The 23,509-nt window shown below is 39.1% G+C and overlaps 1 protein-coding gene and 1 pseudogene across 3 annotated transcripts in view; one reads left to right on the top strand and one right to left on the bottom strand.

The window, feature by feature from the left end:
* Window positions 1-6,423, top strand: part of LOC107684693 (phosphatidylinositol-binding clathrin assembly protein-like) — a 28,949-nt gene extending 22,526 nt beyond the window's left edge. For all 3 annotated transcript variants that reach the window (XM_016481020.1, XM_016481019.1, XM_016481018.1), the window contains 2 exons: window positions 4,615-4,731; window positions 5,729-6,423. In XM_016481020.1, coding sequence (XP_016336506.1) covers window positions 4,615-4,731; window positions 5,729-5,743 — 132 coding nt within the window. In that variant the 3' untranslated portion in view covers window positions 5,744-6,423. The remainder of the gene's footprint in view (window positions 1-4,614; window positions 4,732-5,728) is intronic.
* A 980-nt stretch (window positions 6,424-7,403) lies between these two features.
* LOC107684724 (phosphorylase b kinase regulatory subunit alpha, skeletal muscle isoform-like) lies at window positions 7,404-19,314 on the bottom strand (annotated as a pseudogene).
* Window positions 19,315-23,509: the final 4,195 nt, after the last annotated feature.

Raw genomic sequence — 23,509 nt, 5'->3', positions numbered from 1 at the left:
CACAGTATGGTAAGGGATGTAACATTTCCGTCACACGCTTGAGGTATTCGGCCAATCAAAACGCACTGGATAGCTGGCCAATCAGAGCACACCTCGCTTTTCAGACCGATGAGCTTGATGAGACCGATGTTGATGCACAGCAAGGCTGTATTTATTTTTTTCAAAAACTGTTTTCTATTTTACAGTGTAATTTATTTCTGTCATGGCAAAGCTGAATTTTCAGCAGCCAGTCTTCAGTGTCACGTGATCCTTTAGAAATTATTCTAATAAGCTTGTTTGGTGCTCAAGAAACATTTCTTCTTTTTATTTTGTGGAAACCCTGGTACTTTATACTGTACCATTATATATGTCTTTATTGTCACTTTTGATTAATATAATACACCATTAGTGAATATTAGTATTCATTTTTTTTAAATAAAATAGAACTTTTGGAATTAGTTCCAAGTATACATTTTTGTGTCGCCATCCTCAAGTATCCACGTTCAAGTAATGTAGGAAAGAACGGATTTTCTTGTCAAACACATATATAAAGATGAAAGAGATCCGCACTCCTCCAAATGCAGCTAAAAAAGCTTATTCCATTTATTGTTCAGAGGTCACAAAAATATGTAGAAAGAAGTGCAAAAGTGCAAGTGCAGAACGTTTTCGGGTATTAACCCTTCCTCAGTGCCATGTGCTACCAAGCAACACCTGCGCTCATTAAAACATGTATTACCGTAATACCCCTAGTATCACGAAGATCTTTTAAACAAATACACATATATATCTCAAATCTATAACAAAATACAGTAAATACATTCATAAGTCATCCCAAATTCATGTACAACTATATCAACAAAATATATAAACAAAATATACATATACACCAAATAATAATCTCATGACTCCAACAATAATTCTTAACATCAGTTTTTATGTATACAATCAATAAACATCATACCCAAGTACTCTTCGAGTTCCCCATATATATCATTAAATTATTTAAAAAAAAATTCATTCATACCCAGAGGGTGTAGACTTTTAAGATAAAAAATCCACCTACATTCCTTTTGCAAAAGTCTACGTTCTAAATTCCCTCCTCTACGCGTCTGTGTCAACTTTTCAATAGCTATAAAATTTAGGTCCAAGACTGAATGAGACATCTCAACAAAATGGCGAGCCACAGGCGATTTTAAATCTTTCCTCCTAATAGCGCTCATATGCTCAATGATCCGAGTTCTAATTTATCTATTTGTCTTACCCACATATTGTTTTATACACGGACAAGATAACAGATAAATCACATTAGTGGAAGCACATGATACCAGTTGTTTAATTTTATATGTGCGATCTCCACAACAACTCCGAAACTCAAAGCATCTTTTGCATACATTTTTACATGCAGCGCATTTGAAACAAGGATAAAAACCAACATCCCTATTTACGCGCCCATCAATACCATCCTTGACACAAGTATCCGATCTGACTAAAAAGTCCCTGATATTCCTCGCTCTGTAATGAGAAAAAAGGGGCAGATCTGCAAAAATCGTTTTGCCCACCGAATCACTAGATAGTATATACCAATGTTTCTTAATGATATCTTTAATGGCATTACTATAATTAGAATATGTGGTAGTGCATACTATGTAAGTAAGATTTATGTTTAGCCGGTTTACAGACTGCCTTTCTTACCCTCTCCAAAGCATCATCTAGCCACTTACTTGGATAACCCCTAAGTCAAAAACGCTTATACATCTCAACCACTTTTTTTTCAAAATCAGATTCAACAGTACAAATGCGATTCAAGCGAAGGAACTGAGTGTAAGGTAACCCCTTCTTTAAATAGGATGGGTGGGCACTCGACTCATGCAAGATACTATTTTTATCAGTTGGTTTAGAATACAAGGTTGACGATAATTTTCCAGATTCCAAAAGGACTCTTGTATCAAGAAAAGCAACTGAGTGGGTGTTGATTTCTACATTAAATTTAATGGACTCAACCATATTATTCAACAGCCTCACAAAATCATTAAGCAGATCTTCCGAGCCCCTAAAAATGCAGAACACATCATCCACATATCTCTTCCACATAACAATATTAAAAAAAAAAGGGTTATTATTCCAAATATATCTTTCTTCTAAAAATCCCATGAATAAACACGCATAGTCTGGGGAAAATTTCGAGCCCATAGCGGCACCTTGTTTTTGTAGAAAAAATTCATTTTCAAAAAGAAAATAATTATTTTCCAACAGGAACGTGATCATATCGATAACAAAGTCCGATGGTGGGGATTTTTCAACCCTATTGTCCAGAAAGTATTTTATCGCCACTAACCCTTTATTATGCAGAATATTTGTATATAATGAGACCACATCCATCATAGATAAAAAGATCTCAGACTCCTCATTATCCACAAAATTGATATCCGACAGTTGTTTCAAAAAATCAGCAGTATCTTTCAAATATGAAGGGAGAGCCTCCACCAAAGGTCTAAGGATGCAATCCACATATTGTGAAATAGGTTCCATTAGGCAATCGTTCGAAGCTACAATAGGACGCCCTGGTGGTTTCTGCACCGATTTGTGAACTTTAGGCAGAGCGTACATCACAGGAATTACAGGAAAATCTTTAGTCAAAAATCTCAACTCTGATTGATTTATCAAACCCTTTTGATGTGAGTCCTGTAAAAATGCATCAACCTCCATTTTAAAGGCAATGGTAGGATTCTTATCCAGTTTCATATAAAACGTATCATCCAATAATTGAGATTTCACTTCAAAAACATAGTCCGATTTGTCCATCAAAACCAAGCCACCACCCTTATCCGCTGGCTTCCAGATTACATTTGGCCGTTTTGATAATTCCATTAAAGTCCGACGTTCCTTAGATCCAAAATCTTTAATAGGATTTTTTAAAAGATCATCAATCTCTTTATCCACAATATTACAGAATGTATCAGTTGCTGGATTATTAACCACAGGACAAAAAGCACTCTGAGGGCGTAAAACTTGTTTATAATCAACCGAAGTGTATTGTCTTTGTATACCGCCCCTTTGAAAAATTTTATCGATCTGTAAAATTTAAACATCTCAACTTTAAGCTGAAATGGATCAATAGGTGTAAGGGGAACGTAAGACAGACCTTTGTTCAGCAGCTGCTCCTCATTAGATGATAAAGGAGTGGTGGATAGGTTGAACACTAGGCTGTGATCTTGTGAGTTCTTTTCTTCCTCGTGGGACGAATGCCCATACCGTCCTCCTCTTCTCCCTCGACGTATCTTGCGCTTCGGGTATTGTAATTCAGTCTTCACGGGAAATGCATATTGTTGGATCTTCATCCCAAAAAATCTGGGTCCGAGTCGGTTTGATATTTCGAGCTGGAGCCAGAAGTGTTAAAGGATCTATCCCTGAAGCGAACTTGCTTTCTTTCTCTGTGAGGTTCGCGAGATGACCATCGCCAAGGTTACACAGGTCTTAGACCTACATTTTTAGAGGAGGGAATTTAGAACGTAGACTTTTGCAAAAGGAATGTAGGTGGATTTTTGATCTTAAAAGTCTACACCCTCGGGGTATGAATGAAGATTTGTCTTGGAATTGTTTTTTAAAATAATTTAATGATATATATGGGGAACTCGAAGAGTACTTGGGTATGATGTTTATTGATTGTATACATAAAAATTGATGTTAAGAATTATTGTTGGAGTCATGAGATTATTATTTGGTGTATATGTATATTTTGTTTATATATTTTGTTGATATAGTTGTATATGTATTTGGGATGACTTATGAATGTATTTACTGTATTTTGTTATAGATTTGAGATATATATGTGTATTTGTTTAAAAGATCTTCGTGATACTAGGGGTATTATGGTAATACATGTTTTAATTAGTGCAGGTGTTGCTTGGTAGCACATGGCACTGAGGAAGGGTTAATACCCGAAAACGTTCTGCACTTGCACTTTTGCACTTCTTTCTACATATTTTTGTGACCTCTGAACAATAAATGGAATAAGCTTTTTTAGCTGCATTTGGAGGAGTGCGGATCTCTTTCATCTTTGTATCTTTGTATATTTTGGATCTACACACCATATGTTTTTGTCTACTGGATTTTTGGACGAGTGTTTGGTGCTACTGCCTTTTTTGTGGCTTGTCAAACACACACAAATGTCCTCACAATGTCGTAATTATGAGTGGGAAAATGTAGATATTCTTTAAGTCTAGAGTTTCTGAGTTGGAGGTGTGTCAGTGAGAAAACATATCTGTATTAATCGTAAATTTGTTAAAATACATTTAATTTTTTTTTCATTTACACTAAACCTAAGTTGCATGTACAAAATACCATTGTATTATACAATTACAATAGAATATATAACAATTTAATTTACAGAATCTTCATAAATTAAATAAAACATTTTAAAAAAGCAAAACACCTGATGTGCCTTCTTTATTCATCATTTTGTAGATTTAAAATCCTGCCCAATTTATGAAGAGGCACATCGCCATTTTGCTCCAACCATAGTTATGCGAACACACCTGATGTCATAATTACGACTTTCTGACTCTTAAAAACTTCTCAAGAGGTCTTGAACCGACAAGTACAACACTCAACGCTGAACATTTCATTGCTCTGCAGATTCCTCCTCCTATGGGCCAGATGGGGTCAGTGCCCTTAATGGCTCCCCAGCATGTGATATATAACCAGCCCATCCTGCGCACCACCAATCCTTTCACCCCAATCCCTGGAGCTCAGGTACTCCCGCTCAAGAGCGTCCAAGGGATAGTTCACCCAAAAATGAAAATTCTAATTACTCACCCTCATGTCGTTCCAAACCCGACCTTCATTCATCTTCAGAACACAAATTAAGATATTTTTGATGAAATCCGAGAGCTCTCTGACCCTGCATAGACAGCAACGCAACTGTAACGTTCCCAGGCCCAGAAAGGTAGTAAGGACATCGTTAAAATAATCCATGTGACATCAGTGGTTCAACCATAATTTTATGAAGCTACGAGAATACTTGGTGCGCAAAGAAAACAAAATAATGACTAGATACAACAATTTGTTCTCTTCCGTGTCAGTCTTCGCAGCATGTTCAGGAGAGTACCACGATGCATGCATATGGTGCTGCTGATTCAGGAGCCGGGCATTCTGATGTAGAACTCGGATGAGCTGTGCCTTGATTACAAGCAGAAGTAGTACATAAAACAGCTGTACATAAAACATAAAACAGTTTTTGTACATAAAACAGCCTTTGTAAACATGTCTGAAGATTTTGACAGAGAGGATGACTTCAAATTTTTTGCCCAGCCTTAATTATTTGAACCAGAATATACAGATGATGAACTAAGAGAGATGGATGTTCACCGGCTCCTGCTCCTGCGCCAGCAGCACCAATCGCATGCGCTGTGGTACTCTCCTGAACGCGCTGCGAAGACTGACACGGAAGAGAAGAAATTGTTGAACCACTGATGTCACATGGACTATTTTAACGATGTCATTACTACCTTTCTGGGCCTGGGAATGTGTCAGTTGCGTTGCTTTCTATGCATGGTCAGAAAACTCTCGGATTTCATCAAAAATATCTTGTGTTCTGAAGATGAACGAAGGTCATACGGGTTTGGAACAACCTGAGGGTGAGTAATTAATGACAGAATTATCATTTCTGGGTGAACTAGCCCTTTAAACGGCTGTTTATCAGTACATATCTGTAAATGTAACCTGTGATAATACGATCCCTTTTTTCCAGATGCACTTCATGTAGCGCTGAGGAGCATGATGAACTGACAAATACGCCCAAGGAAAAACATCAACTAATCCAAAACCAAAAATGGCACGGCAGACATGAGAAACGGTTCAACTGGCTCAAAGAGACTGAAGATGTTCATGTGACATTTCCCCCCTTAGCCTGTGTGTTTGTAACATACCCCCTCCATCCAGCTACATAACAGTCCTCCGTCATTTTACATGGTACCTTTCATTTCTAAGTGTCAAAATCTAGTGTTTTTAGGCAGCCCTCTTTGATGATGTCACTGGCTGATGCAAACGGAATGACGATGTACAGTGAATTGCAGTGGAATGAAAAGTTGTCATGATGTCAAGCCCCACCCCCTTCCCCTCCCGTTTGGAAAAGTGATTGTTGTAATTGTGCACACTTGAATCAATGTTTATAATGTCTAAACCAAGCCACGGTTTTGTATGCACATTGCCTGAATAGTGTTTCGAATCAACCACTGTCAATGTTGATTGTGCCACAGCGGCTGGCATCTCAATTTCTTGAGTCTTGTGTACAAAATGTGTACAGGTTACTTTTCGTACATTTGTCTCGTCCCCAAACATTTTGGATTTCACCTTAAAAGTTCGATTTGTTTCTACATGACTTGTAATGCCTCATTCAGGTATGGTAAGGTATGGCTGTTTGGATTAAAGTAAAATACAGCAGTATGTTTCTGTATGGAAATTCTGGCAATTCTTCTGGCAAAAAGTGCACATCAGTTACCAAGACGCAGGCTACGGCTGTGTCTGAAAACACCCTCTGTACCCTTATATAGTCCACTATTTAAGGTGACAGCATTGTGGTGTTTTAGCAAGCTTGTCTGTGTTTAAGACAAGCTCAAGATATTTCCACATTTTTCCCAAGTCATGTGACCGTGGTGTAGTTCGTTTATAGCCTAACTTTAACTTTTTACTTCTGTGGCCAGTTGCATAAATCACTTAGACTAGTCTTAAAAAGTTAGTAATCTAATTTTTGTTCTTTAAGACTTAACTTTTTTAAGTCAGTTATAAAAAGGGAGAATAGTTCAATTTGAATCCAAAAAGTAGGTCTGATTACCTCTTTGCTAGCTAGTTGGTCAGACTAGTAAGACACAGACTTAACATAGCGGCTATGTTTATGCTAGCCCTTGGTGATCGGATTTAGGCTTCAAAATTCATAAAAGTTGCACTTATGCATGAAGATTATCCTGATGAAAAATACTGTAAAAATCATTAACATTTGTTAATTAGAGCTTATTTTCTGTCATAATACAAAAGCCAATGAAAAAATCCTATTGGATTTTTGTTGAGCGAAGCAGGGTGATGCTGACTACTGGGTTGACCTACAAACATACGTCATCACTGCAGCACTATAGGGGGCAATTTCAGATATAACACTACAAACCAAGCACTTTTCAACTGAAGCCTAAAATAAAACCATCACAATACACAGCTACTTTCGAACAGCCAACAATGGAGAAAGATGCTTTTTGGCTAATTTGCTAATGCTAAGCTTGCATGAACACACTTCACATTTAACTTGCCTTATTCGCAATTCCAAAGATGACTTTTTAAATTTTCATGCAAATATCTAAGATCAAAGATCATTAATACCTCACTATCTACATTTAAAATGACACTGTGATAGTTAAATGTGATCGTTTGGAGCTTCACTGAAGGGCACAAGCTCCACTGGGAAGAAAGTCTTCAGCATAGCTAGCCACTGCTTTAGAAAGGTAGGTCATGCTGCCAAAACGGCCACTGGGGGCGCTGTCGTATATCAGCCTGCAGATGCCAGTCATGTGATCTTTCTCAAGGAGACTCATCAGCTCTCAGTTCCCCTTCAGGAACGTCGCCAAAATAAAATATAGTTTGGCCAGCCGAGAAACAGGACGCTTATCCTAAAAGTAATTAGATGAGTGCTTTCTGAATCCAGATCACAGCCTTCACGACGGGGCCTTCCGTTTTTCCCCGATCTCCATGCTGAGGTGTCAAGATCGTGGGCTCGGCCATTCGTGAAGCATACCAAAATCGAGTTCTTCCCTTTGGCCTGTCACTCTCACCCCGCATTTTCACGAAGTGTGTGGATGCAGTTCTGGCTCCTTTGCGACTCCAGGGCAAAGTTTACATTGAGATCCAGGGAATTGATACTCAATTACATCGACGATTGGTTGATACTAGCTCGCACTCTCACCCCGCACCTTCACCAAGTGTGTGGATGCTGCTCTGGCTCCGCTGCGACGCCAGGACATCTGCATACTCAACTACATTGACGATTGGTTGATATTAGCTCATTCAGAGCAGGTAGCGGTTCAACATCGAGATGTCATTCTCGCTCACCTGAGAGAGCTGGGGTTAAGACTAAACGCCAAGAAGAGTGTACTTTCTCCACTACAGAGCTTATAGTGGTTCTCCACTTATTTAGGTGTGGTGTGGGATTCTACCCCGATGCAGGCACGTTTGTCTCCTGCTGGTATCTGCCTGGAGATGCTGGCCGTGTTTCAAGCTCTGACACACTTCCTTCCAGACCTAAGGGGAAATCATGTGCTTGTCCACACAGACATCACATCGGTGGTCTCCTACATCAATTGGCAGGGCCTGCATCCCTCCAGGCGCTACTTCATCGAAGCTAACTTGCGCTCTGCCGGATGCGCTTTTATACTTCCTGGCGCTCAATGCTAATAACAGGCTACTGTTCTCAGAAAATATTGATATATGCATGATTAATTAAATGCCATATAATTGAGTCTTAATTTATTTGCAGGAATGTGCCAGCTGCAGATTCTGTTTCATATGGTTTTATTTTTAACATAAGAGTGTGTAACTTGAATGTGCAAGGATAACCGCTTTCAGTTATTTTAGCTACACAAAGACAGTCTGTTATGCTGCTTGATATTACACACTGGTATTGTTATATTATTATCATAATCACACTGGTTAGTAGCACAAATAGCTTTACTGTTTACTGAATCGGAAGTCTCGCACATTCGCAGAAAACAGCTTACTTTCACATTGCAAAATAAGGTGTATAAAGGACCCATGAACCTCTTCAAGAAGCTAACCTGATCATTGTAGAACATGTGACAGGCCATTTGTACAATCCTCTCCACCTGAATGACCCCACCCAAACTCTGGATGTCCACCTAAGCCAACATGGTCAGGACCAGGATGGCCTCCACCAACAACTGCCAGTATTCAGGCTGAGATATGCGGTTCAGGACTGTTTCCACATGCACGGCAAACTTTATTTCACCGGGAGTCATCTGAAATTCGCACCTTATTATCATTCTGTGAAATTAAAACTACATTTCTGTCATGACAACTCTCGGATGGATTGGCATGGTAATATACATGACAATGTTAATGTATTTGGTCTTTTGGCGGAATAGATCTGCTACGGCAGAGCAAGTACCGAGACTTGCTACTGCCAATACATCCACAACATGCTGCTGTGAGCATGTAAGAAATATTGCTGCTGCAAATATAACATACATGAAATAACCCCCATATAGCATACATGAATCACCTCGTAGCAGATCTATACAGGTGGAGCTGGGGAAGGTGGAGGGTTTCTGAAGCAAGCTGCAACTGCTACAGCAAGCACTAGTCATATATTTGAATGTTGAGCAGCGAGCTCATTGGCTACCGATACAGGAGAGAACCAATCAGCGGTGCCATGTGATAATGATGTCATTAGGTCAGATTGAGTTAGACCTATCGGACTGCACCATCTAGAGATTCATGCCAGAACTCTGTATTTCATTTAATTTGATCTCTTAAGGTTATTTACCTCTCTTGTGGTTGAGGATGGAAGCCCTCAATGGACAGCCCATGACACTAAATTACAAGAAAGGGAAGCCATTTTGAAGCACAACCTTGATGAATAACCCAGCTTCGGCACTCAATGTAAAGTGTCCTACTCACCTTCTGCAGAATCTTCCAGACATTCTGATAGAAACCAACAGGGACTCTGTTGAGAGCTCCATCGTCTGGCCATGTCTGCGGTCACGCACCAACATGGCTCCTAATGATCCCTGAAATGACTCCATGGATGGAAGTCTGTATCTCTGGAAAACAATCAGATTAATTACACCTACAAAGAAAAAGCTCAAGCTTGGCAAAGAAGTTAAGGTTTGTTTGCTTTTGGTCCACTTACCCCTTATTCAATATTTCCAATATCCAGCAAATGAACTGACACAGCCTAAAGGACACAGAAAAGGACATGGTCTTAGACATAACTGTCCTAAACCCAAGCATTTTCTCACCAGTTTGATATCACCACCCCGTTTACTTGCAACTTTCACTTCGGTTCTGGTGGAGCTGGATTTGCTCTTGTCTTGGATATTGACAGCAGAGCTGACCACATTTCCTGCTGAGCGCACTGGCCCAAAAATAAAACTCATAAATATACAAATTCACAGAATTTATGGGTGAGTATGATGCTGGCAATGGATTAATATATTTACCACTTTTTTGAACTCCAGACTCTTTGCCACTGAGAATGTGAACTAGCAGGTGCTTCATCTCAGATGGGCTGATGATCATCAAACTCTCTGTAGCCTCGTCACCTAAAAAAATTAAAAAAATAAAAAAATAAAGACTTATATGAATCTTGTGTGCTCTCAACCGGAGTACTAAAATAATATTAACTAGGTTTGTCAATTGATTAAAAAATTAATTGATTTAATTACGTTATTCCAATCTTATATACAATACCGTTCAAAGTTTTGAGTTCAGAAAATAATGGATGCATTACATTAATCATTAATCAAAAGTGACATTTGTTACAAAAGATTTCTGTTGTCAAATAAATCCTGAAAAAAGAAAATGATCATAGTTTCCACAAAAATATTAAGCAGCACAACTGTTTTCAACATTGGTAATAAGAAATGCACCAAATCAGCATATTAGAATGATTTATGAAAAACTGTAAAACTGAAGACTGGAGTAATGGATGCTGAAAATTCAGCTTTGCCATCACATGAAAAAATTACATTTTAAAATATATTTAAAAAGAAAAAAAAGTGTTTTTTTATTGTTATAATATTTCACAATGTTACTATTTTTTCTGTATTTTTGATTAAGAAGCTTCTTTCAAAAACATTAAAAAATCTGTTGCGAATCAGCTCATGGGGAAATATGAATAATTAATTTTCCTATGAATTAGTTAGTAGAAAAGTCCACTTCTACTGTGCCTTGTGCCTCTTGCGATGGAACATGCAGTGATTTTCCCTGCTTCGCATTCCATTAGGTCGTAAATGTATCTGGTTTCAGGGTTGCCATGGTAACCAGGGTCCTGGGCCCTGTTCACAGACAACTTGGCACCCAGTATGTTTATTGGGTGAGGGGTCTGTGAACGTTTGTTAATCTAATGAATAATTGATTTGTTAAATCAAATGAAAAATGGTGTGTCTGATTGGTCCAGACGCTACAAATCTTACCAACCCCAAACTTCTGAAAGGTAGTGTATATCTATATTTGTTGAGAAATCCCTCAAATGAAGATAATTCAAAGATAATGTTACAGCAGATGAGTAAATCATTGAACAAAGTGACTTTAGAAGTCAGTGTTGTTGTTGTTGTTGTTTTTTTCATATCAATGACCATTCGTGAGCTGATCACTGGCTTCTTTTAATTACAACATTTTTGAAGTTAATTGTAATAACTTGCAGTCCTAATAAAACAGAATAAACAAAATAGTTTACTGCATGTTAAAAATTTTTTAAACATTTAATAAAAGAGTCTAATGAAACAGCAACTGAGATACCTGAACAGTTGAGGGATTGTCACATTGGACTGACATAAGGTGTCTGAGGTGGGTCTCGAACCCAGGTCTCCCAGTCAGGGAAAGCTAGTTCTCTACCTCTGGAATCTCAGTATTCATATACAAACAAAAGATCAGTTATAGCTTTACAAAACAAAACATAATGTAGGCCAAATGGCAACAGGAAAACATCACTTAACTGTTCTAGAACTCAGGTAATCCATACTTGGCTGTGGACAGAGGAGAGCAGAGAACAGGCTTCAGACATGAAATGTGAAAAGTGGGGTGGATGCGCATAGACCTGGGTAGGAGTAGCCGGTAGGACACAGGGTTGATCTTCCTAAAGATCTTAAAAGGTCCAATGAATCTGGGTGCCAGTTTCCGAGACTCTAGATGAAGTGGAATATACTTAGTTGACAACCATACCATCTGACCTTGACGTAGTGATGGCCCGATTCTACGGCGCTGGTTGGCCTGTTTCTGCTGCCGTTGTGATGCTCTCACTAAGGCTGTACGTGCTTTCCGCCAGGCCTGATGGCACCTCTTGACTAATTGGGTTGCAGCTGGTACCTGGACCTCCAGTTCCTGCTCAGGAAATAAAGATGGGGGAAACCCAAATTGACATTCAAATGGAGTCATGCCCAAGGATGAATGGTGTAGGGTGTTATGAGCAAATTCAGCCCAGATCAGACGGGAGCTCCAGGTGCTTTGATCATTGGACACCAGGCACCTGAGGGTCTTCTCAATCTCCTGGTTGACCCGTTTTGTCTGACCATTAGACTGAGGGTGGAACCCAGAAGACAGACTGATGCATGCTCCAATCAGATGGCCAAAAGCCTTCCAAAACCGAGAAGTGAATTGCGACCCCCGATCAGAGACCATGTCCTGAGGAAACCCGTGGATCCTGAAGACATGCTGCATCATGAGGTCTGCCGTCTGACAAGCTGTGGGGATTTTAGGTAGAGGTATCAGATGACATGCTTTTGAGAGTCTGTCTACCACCACCAAGATGACTGTGTTACCTTGTGATTTAGGAAGTCCAGTAACAAAGTCCAAGGAGATGTTAGACCATGGACGTCTTGGGATGGGTAAAGGATGAAGTAGACCTTGAGGGTGGGCTTTGGTTCTTTATTTTGGGTGCATACAAAACAGCCAGACACAAATTCTCCGCCTGCATACTGGGCCACCAAAACCGTGTCTGGATACGCTTCAAAGTTCTTGTAACTCCAGGGTAACCCGAAAGAAGAGATGCATGTCCCCACTGCAACACATCAGATCGTACAACATTAGGAACAAAAATGCGGCCTGGGGGGCCATTACCTGAGTCGGGCTGTTGTCGTTGAGCCTTCATTACTGCCATTTCTATTCCCCACTGAACCCCTGCCACCACCTTGGAGTTGGGAATGATGGGCTCAGGTCTGTCCTCCATATCTGGCGTGTCAAACGGTCTCGAAAGGGCAACGGGCTTGGAGTTCTTAGAGCCTGGTCGATAAGAGAGAATAAACTCAAAGCGATTAAAAAAAAAAAAAAGAGCGGCGTGGCGTGGGCGTGTCAAACGGTCTCGAAAGGGCAACGGGCTTGGAGTTCTTAGAGCCTGGTCGATAAGAAAGAATAAACTCAAAGCGATTAAAAAAAAAAAAAGAGCGGCGTGGCGTGGATTCAGCCTTTTAGCCTCCCGGATGTATGTGAGGTTCCTGTGGTCTGTCCAAATGACAAATGGGTGTTTGGCCCCTTCTAGCCAGTGTCTCCATTCCTGCAGTGCCAGCTTCACCGCCAGCAACTCCTGGTTACCTATATTATAGTTATTTTCTGCTTGGGTGAGTCGACGTGAAAAAAAAACACAAGGATGAAGCGTATTGTCCCTCTTGGCCTTTTGAGACAAAACAGCTCCCACTCCAACATCTGACACATCCACTTCTACTACAAAAGGCAACTCTGGATCGGGGAGGGTCAGGATGGGTGCAGAGGGGAATCAGCGCTTGAGCAGCTCAAATGTTTGATTAGCCCTTTCTGTCCATTGGAATGGCCTTGAGGTATTTTTGGTAAGGGCTGTAAGGGGTTCTGCAATGGAGCTGAAATTTCTTATAAATCTCCTATAAAAATTTGCAAAACCAAGAAAGCGCTGTACCTGTTTGACAGAGCAAGGCTGAGGCCAGTTCAGACCTGCATGGGTCTTGCCAGGATCCATCTGAATACTGCCATTGGAGACAATGAACCCAAGGAAGGAGACAGTTGGTAAATGAAACTCACTTTTCTCCAGCTTCACAAACAGTTGTTCTTTAACAGTTGAGACAAAACCTACCGGACATGCTGGACATGATCTTGGTAACAACGGGAGAAGATTAAGATGTCATCAAGATGAACAAATACAAACTGGTTAAGCATCTCTCGTAGAACATCATTAATGAATGCCTGGAAGACGACTGGGGCATTGACTAGCCCAAAGGGAAATTACCTGATACTCAATGATGATAAATACGAAATTTCGGCAAACCCGAAATTACCTGATGCTCATAATGGCCAGTTGGGGTGTTGAATGCAGTCTTCCACTCATCCCCGGCACGGATCCTAACCAGGTGGTAGGCATTTCTAAGATCCAGTTTGGTGAATATAGTTGCACCTTGTAGGAGTTCAAAGGCTGAAGTCATCAATGGCAGCAGGTAAAGATTTTTTACAGTGATACGATTTAGCCCCCTGTAGTCAATACATGGTCGGAGACTGCCATCCTTTTTCCCAACAAAGAAAAACCCAGCTCCTGCCGGTGAGGTTGAAGGGTGGATGAATCCACTGTCAACAGCCTGGTTGATATATTCCTCCATAGAGTCTCTTTCTGTGGCAGACAGAGAGAATAGTCTCCCTCGAGGTGGACAAGTGCCAGGGTGCAGTTCAATGGCACAGTCATAAGGTCTATGGGGTGGAAGAGAGGCAGCACGTTCCTTGCTGAACACTTCACAGAGGTCTGCATACTCTTGGGGGACACAGGATAACTTGGGAGAGACAGAAAGATCTGTGGAAGCCACTTGTCTCAGCCCAGAAATAGCCAGCATCTCTGTGGATTGGACTGGTGACTCAAGTAGTTTAGGGAAGGTTGCCTGTGGCTCAAGAGAATGACAGAGAGACAAGCCAGACACACAGCAGTTAGGCCCCCACTCACTTATCTGGTTGAAAGACCAATCAATTTGTGGATTATGCAGAGCTAGCCAAGGATACCCAAGGATCAAAGGGAACTCAGGAGAATTAATAAAAAAAAAACTGTATCTCTTCTCTATGAGAACCTACTTGAAAATGGAGGAATGTGGTGCACTGGCTAACCTGGCCAGAACCTAGGTGCCTTCCGTCCAATGCGGTAACAGTCAGAGTATCATGGAGAGCGATGGGCTGAATCTTTAACTGTGCGGCCAATGTAAAGTCCATGAAATTCCCTGCAGCACCAGAATCTATGAAAGCCATGAGCACATGAAGTTCATTGCCCCAGGAGATGGAGACATCAATCGAAAGGCCTGAAGCTGCTGGGCGAGAGCTCTTCTTGGGCGAGAGCTGCCTTTTCCCACCAGTTCAGGGCAGTTGGCCCGAAAGTGACCTGACTCACCACAGTACAGGCAATACTTATCTCTCATGCATCTCTCCCTCTCGGCCTGTGATAACCGGGTTCTCCCCAGCTGCATTGGCTCCTCAGAACACCCGATCAGTGAGGAAGGTTCCACAAAACCAGTGGAGGTGTGGATCTCGGGCAGTCGAGTCTCACGACGACGTTCACCTTGGCAATCTCGAATGCGGTTGTCCAGTCTTAAATAGGACAAAATACAGGTGGAACAAATTAACTTTAGTTAAGAGCAGTCTTAACTAAAGAGTTCACAGCAGGTGGTGCCGCCTAGTGGCTCAGAGAGTTCTCGCAGTAAAGGGCAGGGGGTGCCCACCAATGGCTGGGAGAGTCATTGCATGAGGGAGCAGACAGCGCTCCCTAGTGGCTTGGAGAGTGATTACAGGAGGAGTCTTATAGGGATTGAGCAAGCTCTGTGACCATGACCTGAAGAATTAGGCCAATACGGAGGCGAAACATTTCACTGAAGATTTTTAGCTGGGTACGAATAATCATAGCCAGAAACACCATTATCTCCTGCCAGGAGCATACAAGAGTGTCAGTGGAATTCAAATGTACAAGGTTGAGATGTGGATCTGACCTGCATCTCTAACCTGAGTGAGAATGGCGATGGTGAGGTTGTTCTCACTAGATTCATCGATCAGCCTTGCCAGTTTATCTGGGGGCATAGGGCTATACGGAGACAAAGATTGCAGTATGAATAGATAAACGTAAATGTGAACATATGTGCGTGTACTCACGCTGAAATAGTTTTCTCTCTTGGTTCAGGAGGAAGGCCAACTGTTAGATGCTTCTGATGAATAAACAAATCTGAGCAGGCCTGTTAATGGAAAAAATATCTAATAACCACATTCGGAGAAAATGTAGATTAATTTACATGCAGATACAGGAAATCTGCTACTCACAGCATCCAGCTCTTCAACTTTCTTGCATAGCATCCCACAGATCATCCGGATGCGGCCCCAGTGTTTTAGGTTTCCTGCCCTTTCATACAAATCACTCAGTAGTCATCTTACTGTCCAACCATTCCCGTGCAGCTTGGTGTCCCAATCCATTCCCCTTATAAAATAAATCCCAACATCATTCCATTTCAAAACAATCCTCATCCTCCACAGTCACAGTACAGCTCTCTTCAAGGACACAGATCTAACAAAACTCATTAAATGGTTTCGGCAGTACTGACTTGTCTTTGAACAGGATGTAGAGAATGGTCCGAAAAAGAGAAAATATCCAGTGAGCGGCAGTTGTGTGGACGAAAATGCCTTGTTGATGTCAGAGGTCAGAGGAGAATGGGCAGACTGGTTAGAGATGATAGAAAGGCAACAGTAACTCAAATAACCACTCGTTACAACCAAGGTATGCAGAATACCATCTCTGAACGCACAACACGTCGAACCCTGAAGCAGATGGGCTACAGCAGCAGAAGACCACACCGGGTGCCGCTCCTGTGAGCTAAGAACAGGAAACGGAGGCTACAATTCGCACAGGCTCACCAAAATTGGACAATAGAAGATTGGAAAAACGTTGCCTGGTCTGATGAGTCTCGATTTCTGCTGCGACATTCAGATGGTAGGGTCAGAATTTGGCGTAAAGAACATGAAAGCATGGATCCATCCTGCCTTGTCTCAACGGTTCAGGCTGGTGGTGGTGGTGTAATGGTGTGGGGGATATTTTCTTGGCACACTTTGGGCCCCTTAGTACCAATTGAGCATCGTTTAAACGCCACAGCCTACCTGAGTATTGTTGCTGACCATGTCCATCCCTTTATGACTACAGAACAATGTTACAAAACAATTATATTTTAAATAAATGCTGTTCTTGCTAACTTTGTTGATCAAATAATCCTGAAAAATTGGAGTACTGGTTGCTGAAAATGGAGCTTTGCCATCACTGGAAAAAATATAATTTTAAAATATATTAAAACAGAAATAGAAATGTAAGCCATTTTTATTTCACAGTATTTGCATTTTTACTGTATTTTTGAAAAAATAATTGAAAATGAAGAACACAATGGACTTCTTTCAAAAACATGAAGAAAATCTTACTAACCCCAAACTTTTGATCAGTAGTGTATGTTCTGCTTCAAAGCAATTGCATTTGAAAGGGAAAGGTGTTTTTGAAATGACCATAATGTTGACTTAGTATTTAAAGCAAAACATTATCTACACTGTATGCTTTAGATTTGCTGAGCAAAATAAGCAGGGTTGGGCAGATTCAATCAGAATGTGTTCTGACAAGTTTGGACAATTAACCAATAAGAAGTGTGAGAAAGCATTGGGTTAATAATTATTTCTAAATATTTATTTCAATATAACAGAATGAGATATGCTGTTTATCCCTACCTGCCTCATCATACACTGCAGTAATCCTCGCATGAGTTTGACCACACTCTACAGGATAAGAAGAGACAGAGAACAAGAGAGAGAGAGAGAAAGAGAGCAGTGAGCCTTGACCGTGACCTTATCCTCTCCATCTGCTATGACCATGAAAGAAACATGAGCCAAATGATTTGCCCTCCGGCATTTTACATGGTCTCCCAGACACAAACACTAATAAGCAGAAAATATTAAACGTCTGGGACATGGTCAGACATGGTCTATGATACCCTTTGACAAAATTGTATGGTTTTGTTTGTATCTCATTTCACTACATATGCATGAACCAACCTGCTCCAGTTCATAGGCTTTGGCTTTGTCTTCATCTCTGTCTGCATTCTTCCTGTAGACCAGACCCAGAGCCCACACAGACAAGATGCTGTACACATTGTCTCTAACCCAGGCGTGAAGTAACATCTCGTCTCCTGGGAGTAACCCTGTACTAAGTAATGTCTGTGTTTCATTCCATAAAATATTCTCAAATGCTCAATAACCAAAGTCAAACTCTAAACTCCCTTGAGAAAAAGAAGTGTGTTTAATTGTATTGAATGTGCACTTGTATTGTACTTCAAATCTTAAAAAATATATTTTTTTAAAATGTACTTGGAGATCATTTAATATTACTGAAATGCAAGGCCACTTACTTAAAGTGTACTTAAAGAAATGCACTTTCATGACTATTTTTCTTAACAGATTAAAAGGACAGTCCCCCCAAATATGAAAATACTGTCATTATTTACTCACCATCATGTTGTTTCTTCTGTGGAACACAAAAGGAGATATTTTGAAGAATGCTGGTTACTAAACTGTTTCAGTTTCCATCGACTAAAATTGTATCGACAAAAAGTACAATGGAAATCCACTGTTTGGTTATCAACATTCTTCAAAATATCTTCTATTGTGTTCAGCAGAGAAAATAAAAGCATTCAGGTTTGGAACGACTTGAGGGTGTGTAAACGATGACAAAATTTTAGTGAACTGTCCCTTTAAGTGCACTTAATAAACTCTGAATTATAAGTATGACTTTTATGTACATTTTAAATCACTGTTTTAATAATCTTTTGTCATGTTTTGAGGAAGTACACTTATTTTCTGACTAAATACTAAAGCACACTGCAGAGTGTATTAAAGTTAATATATTTTGAATGTACAAAATTGCAACTTCATCATTACAAGTTTCAATAAATATAACATTGAAGTACATTTTAGTTTGCCATAAATGTTCAGCAGTACACTTTAATCTCATTTTAAAGATAGCAGAATTATACAATTACATATAAAAATGTATTTAAGACCTACTTAAGTGGCCAAAAGCAGTCTTAAATTCAACTAATTGTGTTTAATATTAATAACCATATACCATTTTCATTTAATTGCAAAAATATGCAATTAAATGTCTGAAAACATTATATTCTGTTTGCACTTTAAGTGTGTTATTGTTAAGTGTATTATTTGCGTACTTAAAAGCATGCTAAAGTGTAGGCCTACTTTTTCACAAGGCTGTTACACTGCCATTTCAATAGATGTCAACACAGCAAGAATATGTGTGTTTGTTTGTAATGTGTATGTTTGTTCGGGCTGTTCCCTTGTAATCAGTGAAAGTGAGATGATTTAGGCTCACCTGGTGACAGAGGATTGCCTGTTGCAACATTTTGGCATAGTTGTCGAGTTTCACTCCGGAATTACTGCGGCTTCTCATTTTGGTTGCTTTCTAAATGCAGTTTAGCTCTACAATCTCACTAGCAGTGTGAACTTGGCTTAGCTGCCGGTGGTCAAGTATCAAGTACCATACATGTGAGGCAGGCAAATGTCAAAGCCTTAAAGGGTTAGTTCACCCAAAAATGTAAATTCTGTCATTAATTACTCACCCTCATGTCGTTTCAAACCCGTAAGACCTTCGTTCATCTTTGGAACACAAATTAAGATATTTTTGATGGAATCAGGGGTTCATCCGCAATTATACGAAGCTACGAGAATACTTTTTGTGCGCAAAAGAAAAAAAAAGTGACTTTATTCAACAATTCATCTCCTCCACATGACCCTGGTGCCATTTTCACGCCGGATCTGTTTCCTACGTTGTTGTGATTTGATCTGAACGGAAACAGCGTATCCGTGTGACGCAGCTGACACAAAACAGCATACGCTGTTTACGTCCAGCGGATATTCTCCAAAATGGCGCTAGGGTGATGCGGAGAAGACGAATTGTTGAATAAAGTCGTTATTTTGTTTTCTTTTGCGCACAAAAAGTATTCTCGTAGCTTCATATAATTATGGTTGATCCACTGATGTCACATAGATTATTTTACCGATCTCCTTGCTACGTTTCTGGACTTGGGAACATTTCAGTTGCGTTGCTGTCTATGCAGGGTCAGACAGCTCTCAGATTCCATCAAAAATATCTTAATTTGTGTTCCGAAGATGAACGAAGGTCTTACGGGTTTGAAACGACACGAGGGTGAGTAATTAATGACAGAATTTTTCATTTTTTGGGTGAACTATCCCTTTAAGGACGAGTTGTTCAGTAGTATATATTACATCAAATGATGTAACTGCTGTTGAGGCGCACCCTATCTTGTATTTACAGGTGCAGTTTCCATCCATTATTAAAATAAAATCAATCATATAAAGTCAAATAGAATACATTTTTGAAAGTAACATAACATATACCTATAATGCAGCACACTGAGCAAAATGATGCGATATCCGCATGTTGTCACAATGATTCAAGATGCTTGTTATTTACAAAATTAATCAGTCTATTTAGCCAACAACATGATTGCAAATCTGATGTTTATACAATACTTATAATAAGTTATTATAGTTATAATAAGCAACTTATTTTAGACACTATTGACTTGCAGTCTTAGTGGAATCCACCATTGGTCATCTCGGTGCAATACACAACAATGGTGTTTGAATTGGTGTTTGTTCGAACAATTCAATGATTAAACAGACACAGTCACTTGTTGCCACCTACTGGCAATGTAACACGTGAAAAGCATGAAAAGACTAAATATGGTGAACTATACAGGTGCATCTCAATAAATTAGAATGTTGTGGAAAAGTTAATTTATTTCAGTAATTCAACTTAAATTGTGAAACTCGTGTATTAAATAAATTCAATGCACACAGACTGAAGTAGTTTAAGTCTTTGGTTCTTTTAATTGTGATGATTTTGGCTCACATTTAACAAAACCCCACCAATTCACTATCTCAACAAATTAGAATATGGTGACATGCCAATCAGCTAATCAACTCAAAACACCTGCAAAGGTTTCCTGAGCCTTCAAAATGGTCTCTCAGTTTGGTTCATTAGGCTACACAATAATGGGGAAGACTGCTGATCTGACAGTTGTCCAGAAGACAATCATTGACACCCTTCACAAGGAGGGTAAGCCACAAACATTCATTGCCAAAGAAGCTGGCTGTTCACAGAGTGCTGTATCCAAGCATGTTAACAGAAAGTTGAGTGGAAGGAAAAAGTGTGGAAGAAAAAGATGCACAACCAACCGAGAGAATCGCAGCCTTATGAGGATTGTCAAGCAAAATCGATTCAAGAACTTGAGTGAAGTTCACAAGGAATGGACATGTGAGCCAAAATCATCACAATTAAAAGAACCAAAGACTTAAACTACTTCAGTCTGTGTGCATTGAATTTATTTAATACACGAGTTTCACAATTTGAGTAATTTTGACTAATTTATTGAGATGCACCTGTATATCAGCATACTGTATGTGATAATACATTATGTTCACTGTAAAAATCATATACTTTTTGATGTGGACATTTTTGTTTATATTTGTACAAACATTTGTCTATACATTGTATAAATATAATATTTTATAAATAGTATAAATAAAAAAAAATGTGTTAAGGATTCCAAAAAATGCACATTGAAGTATGAACATTTCACAAATGGATACCGTATCACAAATAAGAATCGTAACTTGAAATAATGAAACTGTTAGTGATTTATTTGATTAACTTAAACTTTGCTCTCGTGTCAGAAAAGGAACATGCATTCTGGGTCCATTTGGAGGTCGTTCACAGTACAATGACATCAGTCTGTTACAGTACATTCTTGTGCAAATACTCCTCTCACTAACATGTGGCTACTGAGGGACTTCAGGGCCCTTTGCCATTAGAACTGGGTTTCTCAGAACATAGAACATCCTGAGAAAGATATGTGCGGCTGTGCACGTTCTCTTACTGGCCCTGTGCCTATAGATTTTAATTGACACTACTGACTGAGGCCTTCTGTATGCCCTCATAGCTTATCTAATACAGTACTTTATATCAAATATCACATGAATATAATTATTTCATACATATAGATCTTAAAATAGACATTTTAGTCACAATACCTCCAGCAAGTCCACATTCTAAACAGTAACAAATGCACTTTTACGGCATTGTGATTCTTAATAATGCATTACAGAAATTAAAACTCATGCTCATACAGATTAAGTATATTTACAGTGCACTTACAGTTTTGTTAATTGTGTATTGTTAAGGGTAAGTCAAATATAAAACCCAAAAGTCTGGTTTAACATCATTGTTCATAAACAATAATGTTTTTAAATGGCTTGAACATAAAACATACAGTGAATCCAATGTAGCTTTTCAAGTCAGATTTCTCCACATGCTCTACACATTTTGTACTGTGCTATATACAGTTCAGAAATTAAAGTGCTTGAAGCATAGCCTATGGCCATAAAATTGATATATATATTGGGTTGACTCATGAATGACTTTTTTTCAGGTTTCCACTCCGCTAAGAATGAACAGGCTCATTAAACGAACAATGACCGTTCCTGGGAGTAGAAAATATAATCAGTTTTCAGATTCAGGGCAGTTTTAGGACTTTAAATAAAAGGAAATGATGACAGCGGTGACTTACCTGCATAAACCTGTAGTACATTCTATGTTGTCATGGCAATAGGCTCCATATGGTTTGAACCCCATGATTCGCCAAAGAGGGGACATTCGTATCTTGCGGTGAAGTATATGTGATGACTGAAGATCTGATCGCACCTCAGAAGTCACTACTGGCACAGTAGATACCTAACATACATTACTCAGTCAGTAGTGAACATATATGCATGCTGCTAACATATGTAATAATAATAATAATAATAATATACAATATAATAATTTATTAATTGTAACTATTATTATTATTATTAACTTGATTAATAGCGTAACACTTTATAATAAGGTCTCATTTGTTAACGTTAATGCATTAGCTAACATTAACAGTGAGCGGTATATTTTTACATCATTTATCAATCTTTTTTAATGTTAGCTCCTAAAAATACAGTAGTTCCTTGATCATGTTACTTTACGGTGCATTAACTATTTTGATTTTAAGAAATGTGTTGAAATTAGCATCAACTAAGATTAAGTATTGTTCAGTGTTAGTTCAGGTAAACTAATGCAACTAATGTTAAGAAATTAAACTGTAAAGTGTTACCTAGTAATTATGATAAATGTATAAGCAGTTTTTTTTTACATCCTGGTATAACGTGTTCTTAATAACTGTGACAAAAAAAGTTCTTGGAAAGTGGTGTAAACTCACCTGGTACATCAGCATTAGCAAGATTAATGTGCAAAATCCAAATTTGACCAGGTTAAAGTGATGCAGATGCATTTTGGTAATGTTATTTCCTAAAACTCCAGTATGTCAGTGTGTCCAGAAGATTACTTAAGCTTTGCGAAGATCGTGTGTATTTATAACCCTCCAACACTGATCTTACCTCCCCACCCTCTCTGTCTATCTGTCTCTTCTGCCCTCTTACTCTGCTCAAGGCCATGGCCAAGATAAAATCACGTGTTTAGTAAATATTTAAGAGTTTACATAAGCTTAAACTGGCATTAATGTGTAGTTGTCTAGCTTCTGGGATCGACAGTAGCCTACATTTACATCATGATTAGAATGTTTTGTATAAATAAATGTATAAATTAATTTAAAAAATAAATAAATATTAATTTAGAAAAGTATACATAAAAGCTGTCTAACAAATTACAGTTTATACA

The sequence above is a fragment of the Sinocyclocheilus anshuiensis genome, unplaced genomic scaffold (genome assembly GCF_001515605.1).
Source record: "Sinocyclocheilus anshuiensis isolate Anshui unplaced genomic scaffold, SAMN03320099.WGS_v1.1 scaffold509, whole genome shotgun sequence".
NCBI lineage: Eukaryota > Metazoa > Chordata > Actinopteri > Cypriniformes > Cyprinidae > Sinocyclocheilus > Sinocyclocheilus anshuiensis.
Note: the sequence above shows the minus strand (reverse complement) of the source record. Positions and strands in the feature narration are given on the sequence as shown.